The sequence below is a fragment of the Protobothrops mucrosquamatus genome, unplaced genomic scaffold, assembly GCF_001527695.2.
Source record: "Protobothrops mucrosquamatus isolate PMUCROS unplaced genomic scaffold, P.Mucros_1.0 scaffold_149, whole genome shotgun sequence".
Lineage (NCBI taxonomy): Eukaryota > Metazoa > Chordata > Lepidosauria > Squamata > Viperidae > Protobothrops > Protobothrops mucrosquamatus.
In genome coordinates, this window is record NW_015386225.1 from 101,903 (window position 1) to 123,879 (window position 21,977).

The 21,977-nt window shown below is 34.9% G+C and overlaps 1 protein-coding gene across 1 annotated transcript in view; it reads right to left on the reverse strand.

The window, feature by feature from the left end:
* Positions 1-21,977, reverse strand: part of GRIK1 (glutamate ionotropic receptor kainate type subunit 1) — an 87,737-nt gene that overhangs the window by 9,417 nt on the left and 56,343 nt on the right. Inside the window, exons 13-16 of the mRNA XM_015819332.1 lie at positions 16,650-16,768; positions 12,537-12,754; positions 10,411-10,636; positions 5,353-5,603 (exon numbers count right to left, since the gene is read on the reverse strand). Of these exons, the coding sequence (XP_015674818.1) occupies positions 5,353-5,603; positions 10,411-10,636; positions 12,537-12,754; positions 16,650-16,768 (814 nt within the window). The remainder of the gene's footprint in view (positions 1-5,352; positions 5,604-10,410; positions 10,637-12,536; positions 12,755-16,649; positions 16,769-21,977) is intronic.

The following is a 21,977-nucleotide window of genomic DNA, read 5'->3' on the forward strand; positions in this document are numbered from 1 at the left end:
CTGACCTAGGGTGAGTTTTAAATAGGGACAATTTTTAACGATTTTAAAGAGCCACAGCTACCAATATTTGGGTTTTAATTGGTTTTTAGTAGGGGAAATTTTTTGTATGATGTTTTAATATGCTGTGAGCCGCCCTGAGTCCCATGGGGAGAAGGGCGGCATATAAATCCTATAAAATAAATAAATAAATAAATAAATATATTTAGATTGTATTAGACTCCCCTAAAATAGATTCAATAACAATAACAATAATAGAGTTGGAAGGGATCTTTGAGGTCTTCTAGTCCAACTCCCTATTCAGGCAAGAAACCCTATACCATTTTAGACAAATGGTTGTCCAGTCTCTTTTTAAAACTTCCAGTGTTGGAGCATTCACAACTTCTGGAGGCAGGTTGTTCCACTGATTAATTATTCTAACTGTCAGGAAATTTCTCCTTAGTTCTAGGCTGCTCCTCTCCTTGATTAATTTCCATCCATTGCTTCTTGTCCTGCCTTCAGGTGCTTTGGAGAATAGCTTGACTCCCTCTTCTTTGTGGCAATCCCTGAGATATTGGAACACTGCTATCATGTCACTTCTCATCCTTCTCTTCATTAAACTAGACATACCCAATTCCAGCAACCGTTCTTTATATGTTTTAGCCTCCAGTCCCCTAATCCCCTCCAGTCCCCTAATCATCTTTTAGCCTCCAGTCCCCTAATCATCATTGCTCTTCTCTTTCTCAACATCTTTTTTACATCGTGGTGACTAAAACTGGATACAGTATTCCAAGTGTGGCCTTACCAAGGCATTGTAAAATGGTATTAACACTTCACATGATCTTGATTCTATCCTTCTGTTAATGCAGCCTAGCACTGTGTTGGCTTTTTTGGCAGCTGCAGCACACTGCAGATTCAAAGCAAGGACATCAAATTTTCCCTATTGGAGGATTTGACTATGGCTGAAGAATGATGAAGTAGTACTGTTACATCTTTGAATAAGCAGATACAACTTCATAGTTTTGACCAAAATACCAGTAAAAAAGACCATTCCATAGTACCTCTCTGGTTAAGGAGAGGATGGGAGATCATTCACTGGTACTCTGGATGGCTGTTCCTCACAAGGCAACTGTAGGACAAGCATTTTCTGTGAGTTTGAGCACTGGGAGATAAAGGAAAAAATCACGCTCTCAGCCATAGAAGAGCCTTTTTAAGGACACTGAGTCCACTAACCTCACTTACTAATCACTTTCGGTAATTACCTATTTAACTATTTTAAGGCTAATGGAGATCTTTAAAATGACAATTTTGATGAATTTACCATCATCTAGAACAAAAGAAAAATTATAAGTTTAAAAATGTAAAGTATTTGAATTAAATGGTAAAAAGCTGAGTTAGACTAATTTGAGAAAGTTATAAACAAATTCAGCAATCAGATGAATTTGGAATTTTAGAATTTTTGCTAAAAGATTTTGGAAATAATTATTTCCAATTATAATTATATAATAAATAGTACCTTTGTGGGAACTAAATTATTTAGTCTATCTTAAGTAAAAACAGAAAGTTGAGATAAAGGCAAATTTGAGATTTTATGATTTCATATTTTGGACACTAAAGTATTTAGGCATAAAGAAAAAAGAGTCTTGTCTTTTGTTTTTGGTCAGCATTGGGACAAAAATGACCAAAAATGATATGACATTTGAAATATTTCAGGAGATATTTGAAGTATGGGGACAGAAACTAGCAGCTCCAATATCAGCAATGATGTCTGCTTCTATGGATAATTGATGTGGTGGAATGTAGTCTGGATTCACAGGAGGGAGGGGCTACATTTTAGAGAAGAAAAATGCAACTAAGGTTATATAGTTTGAGAGAAAGAGAGTTAAGAAGGCTCCTCCCTAGCAATTCATAGTGTATATCTACAGTGATACAAGTAGTTGGTTTAGTTGGCAAGATTTCCGTTTACAGGTAAGGAATAATAAAGGAAACTGCTGAGAAGTGATTCCATATGTCCCTCTTGGTCCTTGGGGCCTAAGAGTTTATTTCCGAAAGATGTTAAATAAGAAATGATAAATGTGAAAGAGAATGTTCTGGAAGATTTATAGCAGGGGTAGTCAACCTTGGCTCTTTTATGACTCGTGGACTTCAACTCCCAGAATTCCTGAGCCAGCATGGCTGGCTCAGGAATTCTGGGAGTTGAAGTCCACGAGTCATAAAAGAGCCAAGGTTGACTACCCCTGATTTATAGGATCAAGAACTAAAAGAAACCTCATCTAATGCAAAAATGTTAGGATATAAGAAGTTGTTGAAATATTGGAAAATTTAAAAAAATATGGATTATAACACAGAGATGGCAGTTAAAGTGGGAATACAAATGATAAGCCAACAGTCATTATCCGTCTGGATAGTGATTCCTTAGTGGATTTACAAAAAAGATTTCCTAAAGCCTCGAAGAAGTCTTTGAAATGGGAAAAAATGCAAGAGAGCTCAAACCATACAACAACAAATAAATTAAATATCAAGCTTGTTAGAAGCAAAGGACGGGAGTACAACTTGGTTTGTTTGACCAAAGTTAAAATAAAATATTTTATTTTTGTAAAACTCTGGGAACTCTTTAAGGACTTTTTGCTGACGTCATGATTGAAATGTTGATGTGTACGGATATTACTGAATCGGTCATTTATATTTCTATAACTGTCTGGTTTGGTACAGCGACAGGACAGGTACAGACTTCAACGGATAGTTAGTACTGCAGAAAAAACACTTGCAACCAGCCTGCCTTCCATTGAGGACCTGTATACTGCACGAACCAGAAAGAGGGCTGAGAAAATATNCTACGCTATTTCACATGCTAGGCTTCTATTGGAAATACCAACCCAAAAATCCTTGGGTACATGAAGAAATGTTATTTGACCTCAGAGTTCCCCCCCCCCCTTAATGTATGTTGTTGACAGAATTTTCTCTTAGCTAAACACACCTTTCCTTTATGGTAACTATACAGTATGAACTGAGGGTTGTTTTCGAATCCCTTGTCCTTCCCGAATTAATTTGCCACAGTCTAACTCTGTAGACAAGGTAGTTCCAGAAGTGGAGTTGGATGGGTGAGTTTGTTTACACTGTTGTCCATAAAAGAAACAAAAGGCCTTGTTGCATGCAGAAAGGAAAAGATGGAAGAAAAAGGAAAAATAAGACTATTAACCAATGTAACAAAATTTTAAACATAATGAAATCAAAACTTATAAGACAATATTCTTATGAAAAATGAAATTTGTGAAACATATGTAATAATATATAAATTCTCTAGGATACATATGCAGATTTTACTGTATTATATTAAATGTGTCAATATATTAAACTTTACCAACTTGTATAGCAACTACCTTCATATTTCTCATATCTTTTATTAAAACTTCATTGAAGAAAAGAATTTGAATTTTTACTTTTTTATTATTTTATTGTCTGGCAAGAATCAATCCATTTTCTCAGGGATACATATACACAATACTTTAATCAATTTTGCTTTAATGTTGATTTCTGTCTGCTCCAGATTATTAAGAGGATAACATTCTTGTATCTCATACAAGTCTGTAGCAGAGATTCAAACCAACCCCCAATATGTAGGCATAAAAATGAGAGATCACTGCAATGATAACAAGTACTTATATGGAAAAATTTGAGGGTGACCCCAGGCTTTGCATGCTGAAGGTCAGATCCTCAAAAAGGCAGGAACAGAATGCCTTTTCCTGGAGGTGGGGAAGAGGAGGATTAAGGGATATTTAAGCCTTTGCAAACTTTAAAGTAATCAGTTTGCCCCTTAACTTCTCCACCTCAAAAATAATAAAAAGAGCCAAATGGGATTTAGGGACTGCAAAGAGATACTGCAGAAACATGTACCCTGCTGTAAATTATAGTATTTTCTAGCATGGTTTTGCCAAACATGGTTGTTATATGATTGGGGGCTGCACTCATTAATTCATTTTCATGCAAATGTGCACATTGGGACCCATATTATTATAGATAATAGTACCCTTTATATTCTTTATTTATTAAATTATATATATTATATACTCCCTGCATTCTCTCTCACATAAATAGATTTATTTTTCCATTCCACCATTCCAATGAACAAAGATGTTGAGGCTTCATTCTTTGCATCCCTCACCCTCCTAGCATCAATCACTTGGACAACAAGTGAAGACTGTACATCTTCAGACCAGTCTCCTGATATGTCTCTCTTCCAACTTAAGTTTCAACTCCAGTGTTGGAGGAAATTGCTCATTGGGAGCATCATTCCTATGTGTCAACTATTTAAATTATACTTTTGCTTGCACAAAGAGTAGTTTTGGGGTTTAGTGGTAAGAATGATGCTTGTGTCCTTTTTTTACCTAGCAAGGTCATTTGTTAAACAGCAAGGCTTGGAATCCTTTGTAGAAATACCACAGTTCCATTCCTTTTCTCTGCCTCACACAGATAATGCCAAAATATTTAAGCAGTGGAGGCTGAAAAATGCCCCAGTCATATCCTCACTTTGACTCTTGAAATTCTATAACTTCTTTTTCTTTTTAATTACTATCCAGTATGCTCCTGAAGATAAAAAAGCATGAACTCTGGATTTGTTTCACTGCACTAGGCAGAAAGGTCTTATCGAGATTAACACTATTGTCATAATGATGATGATGCAATGACACATTGACCTTGCTGACAGTTATAGCCTGATAGAAGTGCAGGAACTAGCAGGAACCTATTGTATAGGGCTGAGCCTATCATTGGAAAAAGCCTGCTGTTGGGCAGAGTGGCTCATAAAAAGACACAAGTGGTTAATCATTACTTATTTCACTTATCTTCTTAGGACAAAATGCTTTAGGCCAGTGGTTCTCAACCTTTTTAATGCCGCGACCCCAACCAGTCGTAAGTCGAGGACTAAACCGGTCGTAAGTCGAGGACTAAACCGGTCGTAAGTCGAGGACTACCCAACCAGTTGTAAGTCGAGGACTTTCCCTGCCTGGGAGCGCCACGCATGCGTGGTTCTGCCCCCTGCGCCGGCCGAGGCGTAGCTGGCAAGCGGCAGAGACCGAGCAGGCCGACCACCAGCTGGCCCAGCCCAAGGGAGGTAAGGTACCCTCCGGAAAAGGGGGGAAAATGGCGGACAAAAAAAATGGCAGACAAAAAAAATGGCGGACAGCCTTGCTTTGCGACCCCCGTGAAATGGTCGATCGACCCCAAATGGGGTCCCAACCCACAGGTTGAGAACCACTGCTTTAGGCCAAATCAGCAGAAGGCAGCTCAATAATAAGGTAGAAGTGGGTTTTGTGTGCTTGGTTGGATCCCATTCTTGTATGTGAAGGTATCTTCCAGGCTGAACTCAGTTGGTCTTACCTGTTCAATGTCACTATTTTTCCTTGATTTGTAAAAAAATTCTCCAATAGCTACAAATACAGAAAGAACTAGTCCTGCCGCAAGTACTATGAAAATGCCCCCAATGTTTTCCACTCCGAGGGCACTAGCTTCTTTACTGTCCTCCTCTGGGCAGCCATTGCCTCGCCACCACTTTTCCTTCATCATGTGCAACTTTCCTTCCTCTTGTAACTGGAGAATGGCAATGGTGATTTTGTCTCTATAAGGAGAGGCTGAAGGAAAGGAGAAGGAGTAAAACAAAATTGAATATGTCAGGCTACATAAGACCATGGTGAAAAACAGAGTCACACAGATGCAATCTCCCCCCCCCCACACATTTATTTGGTTTGTTTATTGTTTGTTTGTTTGTTTTTAATTTAGATTATAAATTCACCCAACTCAACACTGATTCTGCAAGCAGTAAAATACTTCAGGGTTTACAGTATTCAATAAGTACGGTAGTAATAATATTAAATTGCTTCCCTTTGGAATAGTGAAAGTCTTACTGGTATCTTATAACATTTGGTTTATTTACCAACCAGATTTGTAATCCAGTTACATTTGGTTTATTTACCAACCAGATTTGTAATCCAGTACTTAATGCAGAAGTAAAACATAAAAGCGCCAGAGTTAGATGTTTAGATCTTTATCTAAGAATCTTACAGAAACAATGTTAGTTGTTTTTTCTCCAGAGAGACAGGTTAAAAAAATGCTTTCTCACAAACAGATTATGCATATATTGACAAAATCTTGGTTGGTGACTTTAAATCAATTACTATGTAATTATTACTTTAAAGATTTGAATTTGGTATTTTGTAGTTCACAACAGTGCCAATATTTCCAGGTTAAGCAAGTTTTAATAGCTGTTTGGGCCAGATGTTTTGGCCATTTCAAAGGCACCAGAGATTCATGACAGAAGTTAAATTCTCAACATATCTTTATTAAAAGTTTGAGGATATTTTTAAAATGGATAGTGCCAGAATAGATCAAACATGGACCACAGAATTGGAATCTCCACTAATGGTTTCAAGTTCTTAAGAAAATGTAAATAGTATTGATGGATTTGAGATTAAAACTGATTAATAAAAATGTATATTTAGATTGTATTAGACTCCCCTAAAATAGATTCAATAACAATAACAATAATAGAGTTGGAAGGGACCTTTGAGGTCTTCTAGTCCAACTCCCTATTCAGGCAGGAAACCCTATACCATTTTAGACAAATGGTTGTCCAGTCTCTTTTTAAAACTTCCAGTGTTGGAGCATTCACAACTTCTGGAGGCAGGTTGTTCCACTGATTAATTATTCTAACTGTCAGGAAATTTCTCCTTAGTTCTAGGTTGCTTCTCTCTTTAATTATTTTCCATCCGTTGCTTCTTGTCCTGCCCTCAGGTGCTTTGGAGAATAGCCTGACTCCCTCTTCTTTGTGGCAATCCCTGAGATATTGGAACACTGCTATCATGTCACTTCTCATCCTTCTCTTCATTAAACTAGACATACCCAATCCCAGCAACCGTTCTTTATATGTTTTAGCCTCCAGTCCCCTAATCCCCTCCAGTCCCCTAATCATCTTTTAGCCTCCAGTCCCCTAATCATCGTTGCTCTTCTCTGTATCTTTCTCAACATCTTTTTTACATCGTGGTGACTAAAACTGGATACAGTATTCCAAGTGTGGCCTTACCAAGGCATTGTAAAATGGTATTAACACTTCACATGATCTTGATTCTATCCTTCTGTTAATGCAGCCTAGCACTGTGTTGGCTTTTTTGGCAGCTGCAGCACACTACAGATTCAAAGCAAGGACATCAAATTTTCCCTATTGGAGGATTTGACTATGGCTGAAGAATGATGAAGTAGTACTGTTACATCTTTGAATAAGCAGATACAACCTCATAGTCTTGACCAAAATACCAGTAAAAAAGACCATTCCATAGTACCTCTCTGGTTAAGGAGAGGATGGGGGATCATTCATTGGTACTCTGGATGGCTGTTCCTCACAAGGCAACTGTAGGACAAGCATTTTCTGTGAGTTTGAGCACTGGGAGATAAAGGAAAAAATCACGCTCTCAACCATAGAAGAGCCTTTTTAAGGACACTGAGTCCACTAACCTCACTTACTAATCAACTTTCGGTAATTACCTATTTAACTATTTTAAGGCTAATGGAGATCATTAAAATGACAACTTTGATGAATCTAGAACAAAAGAAAAATTATAAGTTTAAAAATTTAAAGTATTTGAATTAAATGGTAAAAAGCTGAGTTAGACTAATTTGAGAAAGTTATAAACAAATTCAGCAATCAGATGAATTTGGAATTTTAGAATTTTTGCTAAAAGATTTTGGAAATAATTATTTCCAATTATAATTATATAATAAATAGTACCTTTGTGGGAACTAAATTATTTAGTCTATCTTAAGTAAAAACAGAAATTTGAGATAAAGGCAAATTTGAGATTTTATGATTTCATATTTTGGACACTAAAGTATTTAGGCATAAAAGAAAAAAGAGTCTTGTCTTTTGTTTTTGGTCAGCATTGGGACAAAAATGACCAAAAATGATATGACATTTGAAATATTTCAGGAGATATTTGAAGTATGGGGACAGAAACTAGCAGCTCCAATATCAGCAATGATGTCTGCTTCTATGGATAATTGATGTGGTGGAATGTAGCCTGGATTCACAGGAGGGAGGGGCTGCATTTTAGAGAAGAAAGATGCAACTAAGGTTATATAGTTTGAGAGAAAGAGAGTTAAGAAGGCTCCTCCCTAGCAATTCATAGTGTATATCTATAGTGATACAAGTAGTTGGTTTAGTTGGCAAGATTTCCGTTTACAGGTAAGGAATAATAAAGGAAACTGCTGAGAAGTGATTCCATATGTCCCTCTTGGTTTTTGGGGCCTAAGAGTTTATTTCCAAAAGATGTTAAATAAGAAATGATAAATGTGAAAGAGAATGTTCTGGAAGATTTATAGCAGGGGTAGTCAACCTGGGCTCTTTTATGATTCGTGGACTTCAACTCCCAGAATTCCTGAGCCAGCATGGCTGGCTCAGGAATTCTGGGAGTTGAAGTCCACCAGTCATAAAAGAGCCCAGGTTGACTACCCCTGATTTATAGGATCAAGAACTAAAAGAAACCTCATCTAATGCAAAAATGTTAGGATATAAGAAGTTGTTGAAATATTGGAAAATTTAAAAAATATGGATTATAACACAGAGATGGCAGTTAAAGTGGGAATACAAATGATAAGCCAACAGTCATTATCCGTCTGGATAGTGATTCCTTAGTGGATTTACAAAAAAGATTTCCTAAAGCCTCGAAGAAGTCTTTGAAATGGGAAAAAAATGGAAGAGAGCTCAAATCATACAACAACAAATAAATTAAATATCAAGCTTGTTAGAAGCAAAGGACAGGAGTACAACTTGGTTTGTTTGACCAAAGTTAAAATAAAATACTTTATTTTTGTAAAACTCTGGGAACTCTTTAAGGACTTTTTGCTGACATCATGATTGAAATGTTGATGTGTACGGATATTACTGAATCGGTCATTTATATTTCTATAACTGTCTGGTTTGGTACAGCGACAGGACAGGTACAGACTTCAACGGATAGTTAGTACTGCAGAAAAAACACTTGCAACCAGCCTGCCTTCCATTGAGGACCTGTATACTGCACGAACCAGAAAGAGGGCTGAGAAAATATCTACAGACCCCTCACATCCTGGACATAAACTATTTCAACTCCTCTCCTCAGGATGCTGCTATAGGGCACTGCATATCAAAACAATTAGACATAGGGACAGTTTTTTTGCCTCATACCATCACTCTGCTGAACACCTAATTACCACAACACTGTCTTAGGTCTAATGATATTTACCCTTGTAGTATGGTTGTATTACTATTATCTTTTTTATCTTTTCTATTACCTTCTCCTATTAGCATCTTATGATTTTCTTATTTTGTTGTTTGTATGTACACTAAGAGCTTATGCACTGGAGACAAATTCCTTGTGTGTTCAATCATACTTGGCCAATAAAAAATATTTTAGTTTAATCAAGTCTAATTTAATTTGAAATTATAAAGGTTATAAAAGTATAAAAGTTATTATAAAGGTTAATAAAGGATATTATTATAAAAATTATAGGAAGAAAAGATATTTGCATGTGACCTTATTGGGTAGGTGGGGGTAAAGAATCAGTAAATTTGTTTCTACTTGTGATGAAGATCAAACTCATTTCTTTAAATATTTTTCCTCTTTTTCTATTTTTCTTTCTTTTATTGCATGTTGTCTGTTTCCTTTTTCTTTCTGACTTTACTTTGTACAATCTTTTATTATTTTTTATTATTTTTAAAAAAAATTAAAAACATTTTTTGTTTTGGAGATACAAAAATATATTGAGAAAATGGAAAAGTGATATTATTTCAGATATTGGGGTTTGGCATTTGGAAATATGTGATTTATATGTCCTTCAAAGTCATTATTTTCTACTACTGAAAAGATGAAGCAATATGTTGATGTTTGGCATATGTAGATTTTATGATATTTTATGAAAATATTTTTATAATATTGCATTACATTATATAATATTTCTTATGAACCAGTGGCTACAAATTCAATATATAATTTTGATTTCCCTTTTTACAATTTTCGTTTTTTTTAAGAATCATTTTTAGTTTTATGGTTTAGTTTAATACTGTTACTGTGAACCTTGATATTTTGCTTGTCTTCTGTACTTTCTTAAAATAAAATAAAAAAATGAAATATATTTTAAAGATTTTAAAGAACCAGAGATTAAAATTAGCAGCAATGATGATGCTTTAAACTCTTCGTATTGAATTAATTAAACAAGTCAGGAGGTAGCATAATACTGTGTGTGACCTATCTACATTTATTTATAGGACATAATATAATTTTTCCTGCTTCTTAACTCGCAAAACTCTTGTTGACCCCATGTTAAATAGAATACATTTTACATTATGAAGCATTCCAAAGGGCTTACCATCAGCTACCTACCAATTATTATATGTATCACATTTCTTACCAATGGGAGTTCCTACGCCATAACCTTTTGAATCAATGAGTCCCCCAATCTGGGTGAGATTACAGTTTCTCTGAGTGACGTATTCTATACTGGTTGATTCCATCAACAGAGCATAATCAGTAGTGAGCACCCGTTGAATGCCTATATCATTGTTCTTCACCAGAGCCGTCAGTTGCCTGCTGCTCATAAATGCCCACATTTTCTCATATGTGGATATTTTGGATTTCTAAGAAAGAAAGAAAGAAAGAAAGAAAGAAAGAAAGAAAGAAAGAAAGAAAGAAAGAAAGAAAGAAAGAAAGAAATTGAAATTGAAATTGAAATTGAAATTGAAATTGAAATTGAAATATGGGTTTGGAATAATGAAAGAGAAACTTTTTTTCATTGCTAGAAACTGACCTATGTGTTAGTCAAGCACAGGAAAAAACATGTGTTCCTTTCTACAAATTTTCAAACATTCAATAAAAGTGAACTGAGAAGTATGCATAGGAAAAGCTTCTAGGATGATATCAACATTCCTATGTTGATGCCTGCAGTATATTTCAAGCTAGGGCCATCTACAGCATATCATGTGAAGGAATATTCCTATCTGTTCACATAATCTTTAAATCACTTATTAATAGAAATAGCTTTATTTTACAAATAAAAAAAGATCCCAAGGCAGAGAATTGCTATTGGAGTGATGAACATTTACATGTATCTTTAAATTATCACTTAACTGTAGAATTTACTGTACTTTAACTTTTATTGTGGTATTTAATCAAATTAATTTTGACTTAAATATCAACTGTCTTTTATACAGGCATAATATTATAATAAGCATGTCTGTCACCATATTACCACATGGTAATATAAATCACCAAAGCACACATACACAGAGAACAACATACAGTGAACATTTTGATAGTTAAATAAGTAGTGATAAGTAAATAACAAAAGCCAGAATTGAGTCTTTAAATAAGTAAATACAGTAGAAGCAAAAAACTAGGAGAGAGAAAGAGGGACAACCTCTTCCTCAATAAAGCACAATATGGATTATCAGGGATATGTTAAATTCTGAAAATCTAAAATATGAAGACATTCATATTATGGATTCCTTTTTCATTATTATGAGATTCTGTATCTCTGGCCAGACTATTTACAAGCTCCCCAAATCTCTGCAATTGTGCTAAAAAAATCACACAAGGTAATGATAACATATGAGTAGTTCACAAAGAGGAAGCCTGTAAATAATCTGTTTTTGACCAAAAGCTTTATGACCATGAAAATCAATCCTCTACTCAGATATGAATCTGTTTTTTTCTAGAAAGCCAATCCATCTCATTTAATTCCATGTTTAAATAAAACACTACTTTGCCCAAATATTTCACCCAGCCTTTTCTCCCTGCCTCAATGAACTGGCTGATTGCAATCTTCCAAATTTCAGCACAATCTTTTCCTATTTCCAATTTAATGATCTTTGCATGCAATGTAAAACTAAAACCATACTAAATAGAATATTAAATGCTTATAGTATACACTTTATTAGCAATATTTGTTAATGGGATCATGAGAAACACACTCTTAAGTGAGACTTTCTTATAAGAAAGATAATTTTCTACTTAATATAAAAATACAAAATAGATGCAATTTCCAAATTTTAGGTTCAGGCTCTGAGAAATATAAATATAGAGAAAAGTCTTGGTGAGATTGCATATTTCTAAGTGTACTTAATATTCTGAAAACCCAGAAATATTAAAATCAATTGAGATAATGAATTTAAAGAACTGTTGTCTAAATATAATTTAAATGTGACATCATATTAATACAGTATATATATTTTAGCAGACAGCTTATTTAACCTCTGTTGGGCTTTTTTTCAAACTATGGCGTAAATCCCAAATTGATATTGGCCATGCCTCTTTATGCATGGGAAAAAGTTGGAATTTTCTTTGAGGGCTGAGCAACATAATTTTGAGTAAACACTTTTAGTCTGAAGGATCCAACAATCAAAAATCCAATATGTATATCCAGGTTTGACTTACCTGAGTAATTTATTCTCATTATCCAAATGTACTATTCAGTATATAATGATACAGTATAAAAAGACCTTAATATTTCACTGACAAAAACTTTTCACAGCATCTTACCTTGAAAAATGTCATGGTTGATCCATCTCTAACAGCTCCATATTCTATCCTAGTTTGTTTTGCTAAATCATCTGCTGAATCAATAGGTGATTCCATCCTCTCAACCGTTAAGAAGGCAGCCAAATTAGCAGTGTAGGATGATATTATGATTAAGGTAAAAAACCACCATATTCCTCCTACTATTCTGGTGGAAAGAGCTTTTGGCATCAGCTCTGATCCTGTGTGACACCATCAAAACAATTGTATTACAATAGGAGGGAAAGGAATTTTAAGATCATGCTATGGAGTATTACTTTCAGAAACATCTTACATTATGAGTATGGTACAAAAATGATTTGATGCTATAATTTAGACGTGTAGAGTAATGATAGACTCAGCAAATACTTTTCATAAGATGAATGCAGGGCTAGATGACAAACAAATAGATGTCTTTGGATCAGAACTGTCATTTTTTTCCCCTTAATGATTAACATGTCCCTTAATTGCTTTTTGAAGAAAAACAGCTGAACTATGATGATGGATATTCTTATTTGGTAGTAAGTTTTATTGGTGTAATAAATAGGACCAGGATCAAAATGAAAGAACTTTCAATATTATGCCCTATAATATAAGGATATATTACTTTTCCTTTATGGAATATATAAAAATTAGGCAACATTAGATATAGCAAGGTCAGAAAAGTAGATCAAGATAATGCATATTATTTAATTATTGAAGCACTATTCTCCCCACCCCTGGGGAAATATCCACGTTTGTTCTAAGTATTCATATTGCTCTTCTCACCCCATAATATTAAGTGAGAAATTCTTTTGTACATACATTTGGGGAGAACCATATTGTTTCTTTATTCTCAGAAAACATAATATTTTCAATAAATGTTCAGTTTATTATAAGTCATGGGTTACTCAGGCATCTCCAAAAATGTTCCGGTGAAATCTTCCCTAATTGTCCCATCTTTCCTTTGACCTTGTCTATTTTGTTAAAAGTGAAAACTGACTTAATATTACTGCAAACTAGAAATATGCAAAATGATCCGAACTCAAGACACTCTGCCCCAAGCCTGAAATATTGTTTTAGGTGCAGGACATCTGATTCAAGCATGAAATGGGGAGTTTATATCATTTGGAAAGTCTTTTACACTCAAAATTTTAACTGGAAATTGGGCTCTGGATTTCAATGCAAATTTTTCAGATTTATATCTTTAAAATTGGATATTAGGAAGAGTATAAGCAAATCAGTTTGTTGAAGCTGTCCTTGCTACCTTTAAATAATCTTTCAACTTTCCTTTATTTGTTTCTCATTTCTCTGTTACATAGAATGAAAACTACCCTGCATCATATAACTTAGATAAAACAACATCCTCCAAGCTGCATCTGGAGTTGTGAGCTGAATATGGAGCATGATTTCTGATCTGTCAATTACAATTGTAGAACCTGAACAACCCTTACATCAAGAGAATCAAAAATCCTTCAAATTGTTATTGCATTTCCAGAGATGCTAGAAATAGCATCAGCAATTAAACTTCCTCATCTTCACAACACCTCAGCAGGTGGTCAAACTGTTTATATGCTGACTACCATGCAAGTGTAAACTGCTCTGATTTGTTTACCAAACTTTTTTGGCACTGAGGTGCTATAGTATACCTTCTAAAACAGAGGTCCCCAACCTTTTGGACATCAGGGACCCGTTCTGTGGAGAGAGGTTTTTCCACGGACTGGAGGGGGTGTGTTTTTGTGTGCTGCCTGCATCCTTTGGATGGGGCTTTGCTTGTTTCTGCAGACTGGTTGCTAGCATGCTGTGGCCCGGTACTGGTCCATGGACTGGGGGTTGGGGACCCCTGTTCTAAAACAATATATTTGTATTTGTAAACTGAATATTGTATTTTCCAAATTAGATATTTCAGATCAAATCCTGTGTTATGTATGGTTTAAGGCTGCAAATTGTATTGATATAAGATAGTCAACTTGCCAAAATGATACGATTTCTGGTTCCAAGATAGATATTTTACCCTGAGAAGTTCTGAAATTCTTATATTCTTTTTTCCTAATTTTGAATTCCCTTTGATTTATAAGAAAAGCCCTTTGCTTGTGTGAAAAGAAAGAATGCATTTAATTTAGACATCTGTTTGTAGCCAACCATACAAGGTATCAGAAGATACCAAGAACAATCACTTCAACCACAGAGAAGCTGGAACCATACCATTGGCTGAGAGAATGATATTTCCCTGGTTTTGATTAAATCCAAAATAAACAAATGCCTGATTTTGAGCAGAATGCAGACTTCTTTGAAAAATGAATGATCAGATATAATTAATCCTTACCATTGATATGTAAGCATCCTTCCCAATTCATAGTATGGGGAAAGAGGATTGATACTTTCTACATGCAACTATCTTGGCATCAATTTATCTGCTAAATACATGAAACAAATTTGTCTATCCTGTATGTGCATAGTTGTGGTATGTGCAGAAAATTGCTGTGTCTGATTTTTATGGTTTGTTATGGAATCTAATAAACTTATCTATTATTCTTAACAGGTTCATCATTGATTCTTACAAGACTGCATTCATTGGAGTTTGGAACTCTACTGATTAATTTGCATGCTGAATATTGACTTGAGTAAGTATGGTATATTTACTGAAGTCTAAGCTTCATTGAATTCATGAATGTTATCCTTGAATTGGGAATTGGGATTAGTCATAACAGCTTCCTGGCTTAGAATAACAACTTCACTGTGGTTAAACAGGCTTGTAAGGAGGGGATTTTAACTTGCTTTGTTTTCTATTTTAATTAATCTCTAATTATATTGCATGTTCAAAGAAAAAACTGATCTGATTTTAAAATCAGGGAATGGTGGGGAAATAAATGTTACAAATGAATGACAATACTTGCTGAAGACTCTCTAGTGTCTGTTTAATTTGTTTTGACAGACATGACAGCCAATCCTGATCCAGACTTTGCTCAACCTCTGTAGAAAAGAGAAAGTCTGATGATCACAACTTATAATTTAATAAACAATGCTTTTATGATTCAGCAGCTTTTGTTAACAAGAAAAGAGCATACCAACAGGTGCAGAGGTTAAAACCATTCGTCTCTTGTTCAAATTCTTCATGTTAATGATGCTGCCCTTATAGTCCACACGTACCACAAGTTTGTACATGGAAATATTTGCTGCAGTTTACAAATGTTTTGTGTTTATTTTTCCTTTTTAATGCTTCTTCAAAGACAAGCAGAGTCTGGTTGGGGCTGACTGTCATGTATCCAAGGTAGTGGTGACTTGCAGACACGACATCCCACAGTTTGTTGTGGATGTTGGTAAACTCCAAAAAAATAAGATTATTAAGAACACCAAATTTAAACATAAAGTACTGTGAAGTATACACCTGTCCAGTAGTGAGTGATCTTACATGCTTTATTCACCAAATGAGAAAAAGAACTTACTCTAATGGATGAAATTAGATTTCCTCACCCTGTGTACAATATACTTTGGTACGTGTATCTTCCTACATATGCCAAAATAGCTAGATGAATACAAGAAAAAAATGGCTTATTTTTTTCCAGATTATAACAATGTTTTATACTAGCAAAGCTTTTTAAAAAGTTGTCTGTTCTTGTAATTTGCTTAATGTGTTGAAAGGGATTCACAGTAACATAAACTTTATATAAATGTATATGTCATATGGAGGCAAAAATGCATTACTTCAAATCTCCCAGAGAATACCATACAGTATCAAAGGCATCATATTAATTTCACAGCCAAATGGGCCTTTTGTGCAATTTCTAAAATCAACTGCAATTGTGAAGGTCAAAGATTGGATCCATTTAGTAGAGACAAACATCTTAAATATCTTCAGAGAAGTTTTAATTCTGTTTTGGTAAGTAACAGAAATTCGACAAATATTTTCAAACGAAGGGCTCTTTTCAGTAGGGTTCCAAGTTCATTCTCCCCAAGTGCATTGTTAAATCATCAGTACATAAACATATGCAACTATATCTTTCCTTCCAAATTAGGCTCTTGGGTTTTTGCTATAGCTACCAATGGTGGAGTTTACCAGCACAGCAGCCCTCCATCAAACTGTGGGATATGTGCAGGAGTGAAGGGTAGCCGCTGTACCTTGCTGCATGAGAGCTCCAACTCCAAACCAGAAACTATTAAGTAAAGTAAAATTGTTTTCCACCACATCTGAATCAGGGTTGCATGGGTGGGGGTTATACCACTCGTAGGGTGTAAACCTGTGGTAGTTAACAGAAAGAGTAGGTAAACATCACATTAAAAATATGCCAAATACTGAACAAAATCCAAAGATTAATGAGAAAAAGAAAAAAAGAATCAATTAAGGCCATATTCATAAATATGCAATCACAGCATAAGAGATTCAAAGCAGATTTGCAGTGCAAAGCATTTTTAGAATAATAATGGACTAATTCCATTAAGTCTATTCATCTTTGGTTCATAGCCAGCAAGTCAGTCCAAGCATCATGTAAAAATTAGGAAAATTACTTTTATATGACAACCTTCCACAATGCGCTTTTTTAGACTAAAGAAAAGTAGACCAAGGATTGTAATTGGGAAGACACTGATAAAAGTAAAACCAATTGCAATATATCCAGAAATCAGGTCTTGATAAAGCTGCTCCACTTATTTCCTCTGATATGAATTATTTTCTATGTCAATAATATGTGTCTGTATATTTCTGGAGCAATAAGAGCCTCCCATACAATAATAGTATTTGCCAACTATCTGTCAGGATTGTTATGTACATGGGTTGGATGCATGAAAGGGAACCCACAAATGGACGTGGCCTATGTGCTGTTTGCTGCACATTCATTGTAGCAGATACTTTTCTTATTCTATTACAGGTAAACAGAAACATGCAAGGTTTGATTCAAAACAATCAGGGGCAGTTTCAATAGGAAGGCAAAAGACAGCAAAATATCCAATACATGGTTGTCCTCTCAGCTGCATCCCATTTATGAGTCCACAAAATTTATGTGATCTCTTATTGTTAATGTTTAAAAAAACCTAACAACTAGCACTCAGAAGTACATTTTGCCCCATCTATGATTTCCTTTAATTTATATTTCTTTTGTTATCAATGGAAATTCTAGAACCATATTCAAATCATTTATCGGGGGGGGGGGGGAATTCACTGAATGGTTTTTCACTCTATTTCAATTTAGCACCATTATTTTAAAACAATTTTAGCTTTATACAATATTATATACCACCTCTAAAGTATAGAAATGCGGAAGATATATGAATCAGGATTCTCATCATCCAGGCTTTATATCTTATTTAATTATTAGAGTTCTTCAAACTTGGCTCTTGGGAAGAATGAATCAGTGCCATTCCAGATGCTACAATTCCCATTATCACTCAAATTGACCGGACTTCCTGGTACAGTTCTTGTAGAAATATCCAGTTAATGACAGGCTCCCCATACCTTCACTAGTTTCTTGAGATCCATTTGCCTGCAACCAATCATGTAAATAAGGTTGTATTTGTCAAGATCAATTCTTAAGCTGCAGTATGACTTCGGTTACCATTAGCTCATCCAATTCCATCAGTTCTTACTAAGGACTTACTACAGTTACTAAGGACAGAGCCCTTAGATTAACAGGCCTTCTTGGAATAAGAACTATAAATGTTTATGGCATTAATAATTTGTTTGAATTTTTAGAATTGTTATGCAAAATTATTTTAAAATCACCAATATTATTTTAAATTTGTTACCCATGGATTATTGCAGACTGATAAATTCACAATTGCAGGACATATTTTCACAATTATAAATATAGCCTTAATTGACAATATCATGCCAATACAATAGCTACTTTAACTATATATTTAAGCTTTGAATATATACATTCTTGTTATATGCATTCTTGTTACTGAGCATTGTGTTAGACACGAAGCAACGAACATAGATAATAATGAAGGTACTGATTGAAACAGTTTGTAGTTTAGGATGCTGTTAGTTAAATAATATAATCATCAGTATAATAGCTAATTAAAAAATCAAAATGAGATGGTTATTCAAGAAAACATGTCTTGCATGCATAATATGGCAAATACCATTTAAAAATACTCCACCAAGCTCTTGAATTTGAAATTCAAAATTAAAATAAACATTTTAATTAACAACATGGGATCTAATTATGGTAACAACAGGACTGTGCCAGCATTGAGGCAGAATATGCTTCAACTTAAAAGGCAATATTGAGATTTTTAATCTATCCACCACCATTTACAATTTCCATGTCTATCAAACAAATAGTACTACAGGCAATATTGGGACTGGCTAAGCACGCCATGGGATCAGAAGACAATGGATGGACAAAATAACTAGTAGCACTACATATAAGAGACCTGGGAAAGAAAATTTCATCATTCCAAAATCCTGAAACTGAAAGTGAGCCCAGCTCTTCTGCAGAAGACGGGGACTATGCAAATTCTAGTCTGTAGGAGCAATCTTGTTAGATAAAATATATAATCTCTACCAACCAAATTAGGTGTAATCATAATGCATATATAGGGAGACCTCGACTTACAACAGTTCATTTAGTAACCGTTCAAAGTTACAATGGCACTGAAAAAGGTTACTTATGACCAGTGGTGGGATTCAAATATGTGAACAACCGGTTCTCTGTGTGGATGCAGCTTCCGGAAGTCCATTCTGGGCCTGGGCAACAAAAAATTAGCTACCGGTTCTGCCGAAGTGGTGTGAACCGGCTGAATCCCAGTACTGCTTATGACCATTTTTCAGACTTATGCCGACTGTTGCAGCATCTCCATGGTTATGTGATCAAAATTCAGACACTTCTCACCAGAAAAGTCAATGGAGAAGCCAGATTCACATAACAACGTTATTAACTCAACGACTACAGCGATCCACTTAACAGCTGTGGCAACAAAGATAATAAAATGCGGCAAAATTCACTTAACAAATGTCTCACCTAGCAATATAAATTTTGGGCTCCATTGTGGTCATAGGTCAAGGAGTACCTGTATACAAGTAGATATGCTCAGTAGCATTTTGTCAGTATGTAGTATTTGAGGTTTGTGGAAGAAATTATTCAAAAACCTATAGTCTGCCTTTCATACAGAGAGAAAAGGGAAATAATACCTTGAGTAAAAGATAGATTCTGATGGAATATTGGGTTTGAATGAAATTTCTTTTATTTACTGAACTCCCTTATAACTCCGAGACCGCCTTCTGCCACAGATTACCTCTCATCGGCCGATACGCTCCCACAGAGAGGGTCTCCTCAGGGTGCCGTCAGTCGGACAGTGCCGGCTGGCGACCCCCAGGGGGAGGGCCTTCTCTGTTGGAGCCCCCTCCCTATGGAACGAATTACCCCCAGAGATCCGGGTCATTCCGGATCTCCCCTCCTTCCGCCGCGCCCTCAAGACATGGCTATTCCAGCTAGCGGGACTGGCCTAAGGGATATTTTAATTTGATTTTAATTTGATTTTAATTTGGCTTTTAACATAATTTTAAAAAGAAACGGCAAAAAATCAATATTTCATTTTAATTGTATTTTAAACTTAGTATTTTGTATGGTTTGTCTGTTTTTTAACTTGCTGTAAGCCGCCCTGAGTCCGCTAGGAGAAGGGCGGGGTATAAATTGAATAAAACCTAAAACCTAAAACCTAAAACCTTATATATAAGGAAATTAAGAAAAACTAGGCAGAATCACCAAAGCTCAAAGAGAACCAAAGAAGAAAAAAAGAGAGTAAAAAGCACTGAAGGATAAACGGCTACCCAATTCCTCAGTGGCCACATCTGTTACAAAAATAAAATAGAAAATAAAACAAAGCATCCTGACAATTCCACCAATGTGATTGGAATTCTGATTTATTTATTTATTTGTTTCTTTGGCAGGAGAGTTCTTCTGAACACCATCTTGGTGCAAAAGCCTAAAGAAAGTAGAAAAAGTGCTGCAGTAATTCTATGCAACTGAGGTGGCCAAGCCTTCAGATATTGATATGTAATAGAGTAGTTATGCATCCATCCATCCATCCATCCATCCATCCATCCATTCATTCATTCATTCAATTTCTACAGCCATCCAACTCAGTCAAGTGACTTTAAACAGAAAAGGAGAAAAAAAAGCTTGTTGAAGCAAATAAAGCAAAATAAAACAACGCAAAGCATAATATACAATAGTATATGCTAGAAAATAATTGTGGAATTTCCATGCATAACCAATCCTCTTTCCAACAGTTTTTTAAGAAGTCAAAGAAAACATCCAAGTTCAAATTATATTGAAATTACCATTTTACAGTATAGTATTTTATGAATTATTCTGCTCTTGACCAATATTCTGTACTTACAAAGTGTGATGTTGAACAGGGAGACATTCCCTTCAGGGCTTGAAAGGATGGGGACCATCTACTTTTATTATGCATATATACACATTTTACTGCAGTTTTCAAACCTTGGGGCCTTCAGTTCTCAGTTATCATTGCTATAACTTAAGAATTTAGAAAGTTTAAGTCACCTCATCTCTGGAAGGCACCCAGATTAGGCATTTAGCACATAGAGAAAGGAGCAACTTGCATTACCAGCTTGCCAACTAGTTAGCATCAGCTATGGATCTACATTTGAAATTGACTGCAGTCCATACCAACCTATGCCATAGTCATGCAAAATTTTAGATTTCAGGGTATTTCCAAATGATTTACGATATTTACAGTGCACCTGTTCCAGTTAGTTTCTAACAGCAAAATGGAAAGATGGAATGGAGAACTATCCAGTTACACCAAAGAAAATGCCTCTTTGCCAAAGGGCAGAATTCTGAAGCCAAGTATAAATATCAGACAAAATTCTTGTAGATGTTGACTTTTATATAGAGGTTATATTTCCCTATCAATTATTCCTGTTCCTAGCTTTACAGAAATGAAATACATTACTTATTTAAAAACAGATAACCACCACCTTTATAAATTGCAGGAAATTTAACTTTATTTTCAATATTTTTTAAAGAAAAATAAATAATATTATGTGAGAAGCTTTTAGATGTGATGCCTAAGCCTATTATATTTCTTTTATTCACTCTAGTGAAAGCCTGAGGATGTTAGCGTATTGTATTGAAGTTGTTCTGGAGGAAACAAATAAAATTGGATTAAAGTCTAATTCTGAAGTCACCAGTTGCAGCTGTGCACAAAATTATGCATATATAATTTCCTTTGGAGGTATTAAGAAAATGTCAGAATGAAGTTTTGCATAGGGTGCAGGATGTAATAAATTCTAACTTTCACTTGTAGTTCAAGGCATCAGGTAAATTATCAATTAATGTCTCAAATTGTGATACATCTTATGTGTTCTAATTCTGCCGTTTTAAAATTCTATCTTCTAAAAATATTTTTAATTTTATTTTTTAAAATTAATTTCACAGTTACTCATTTATTCTCCATAGCAGAGCCTATTAATCTATT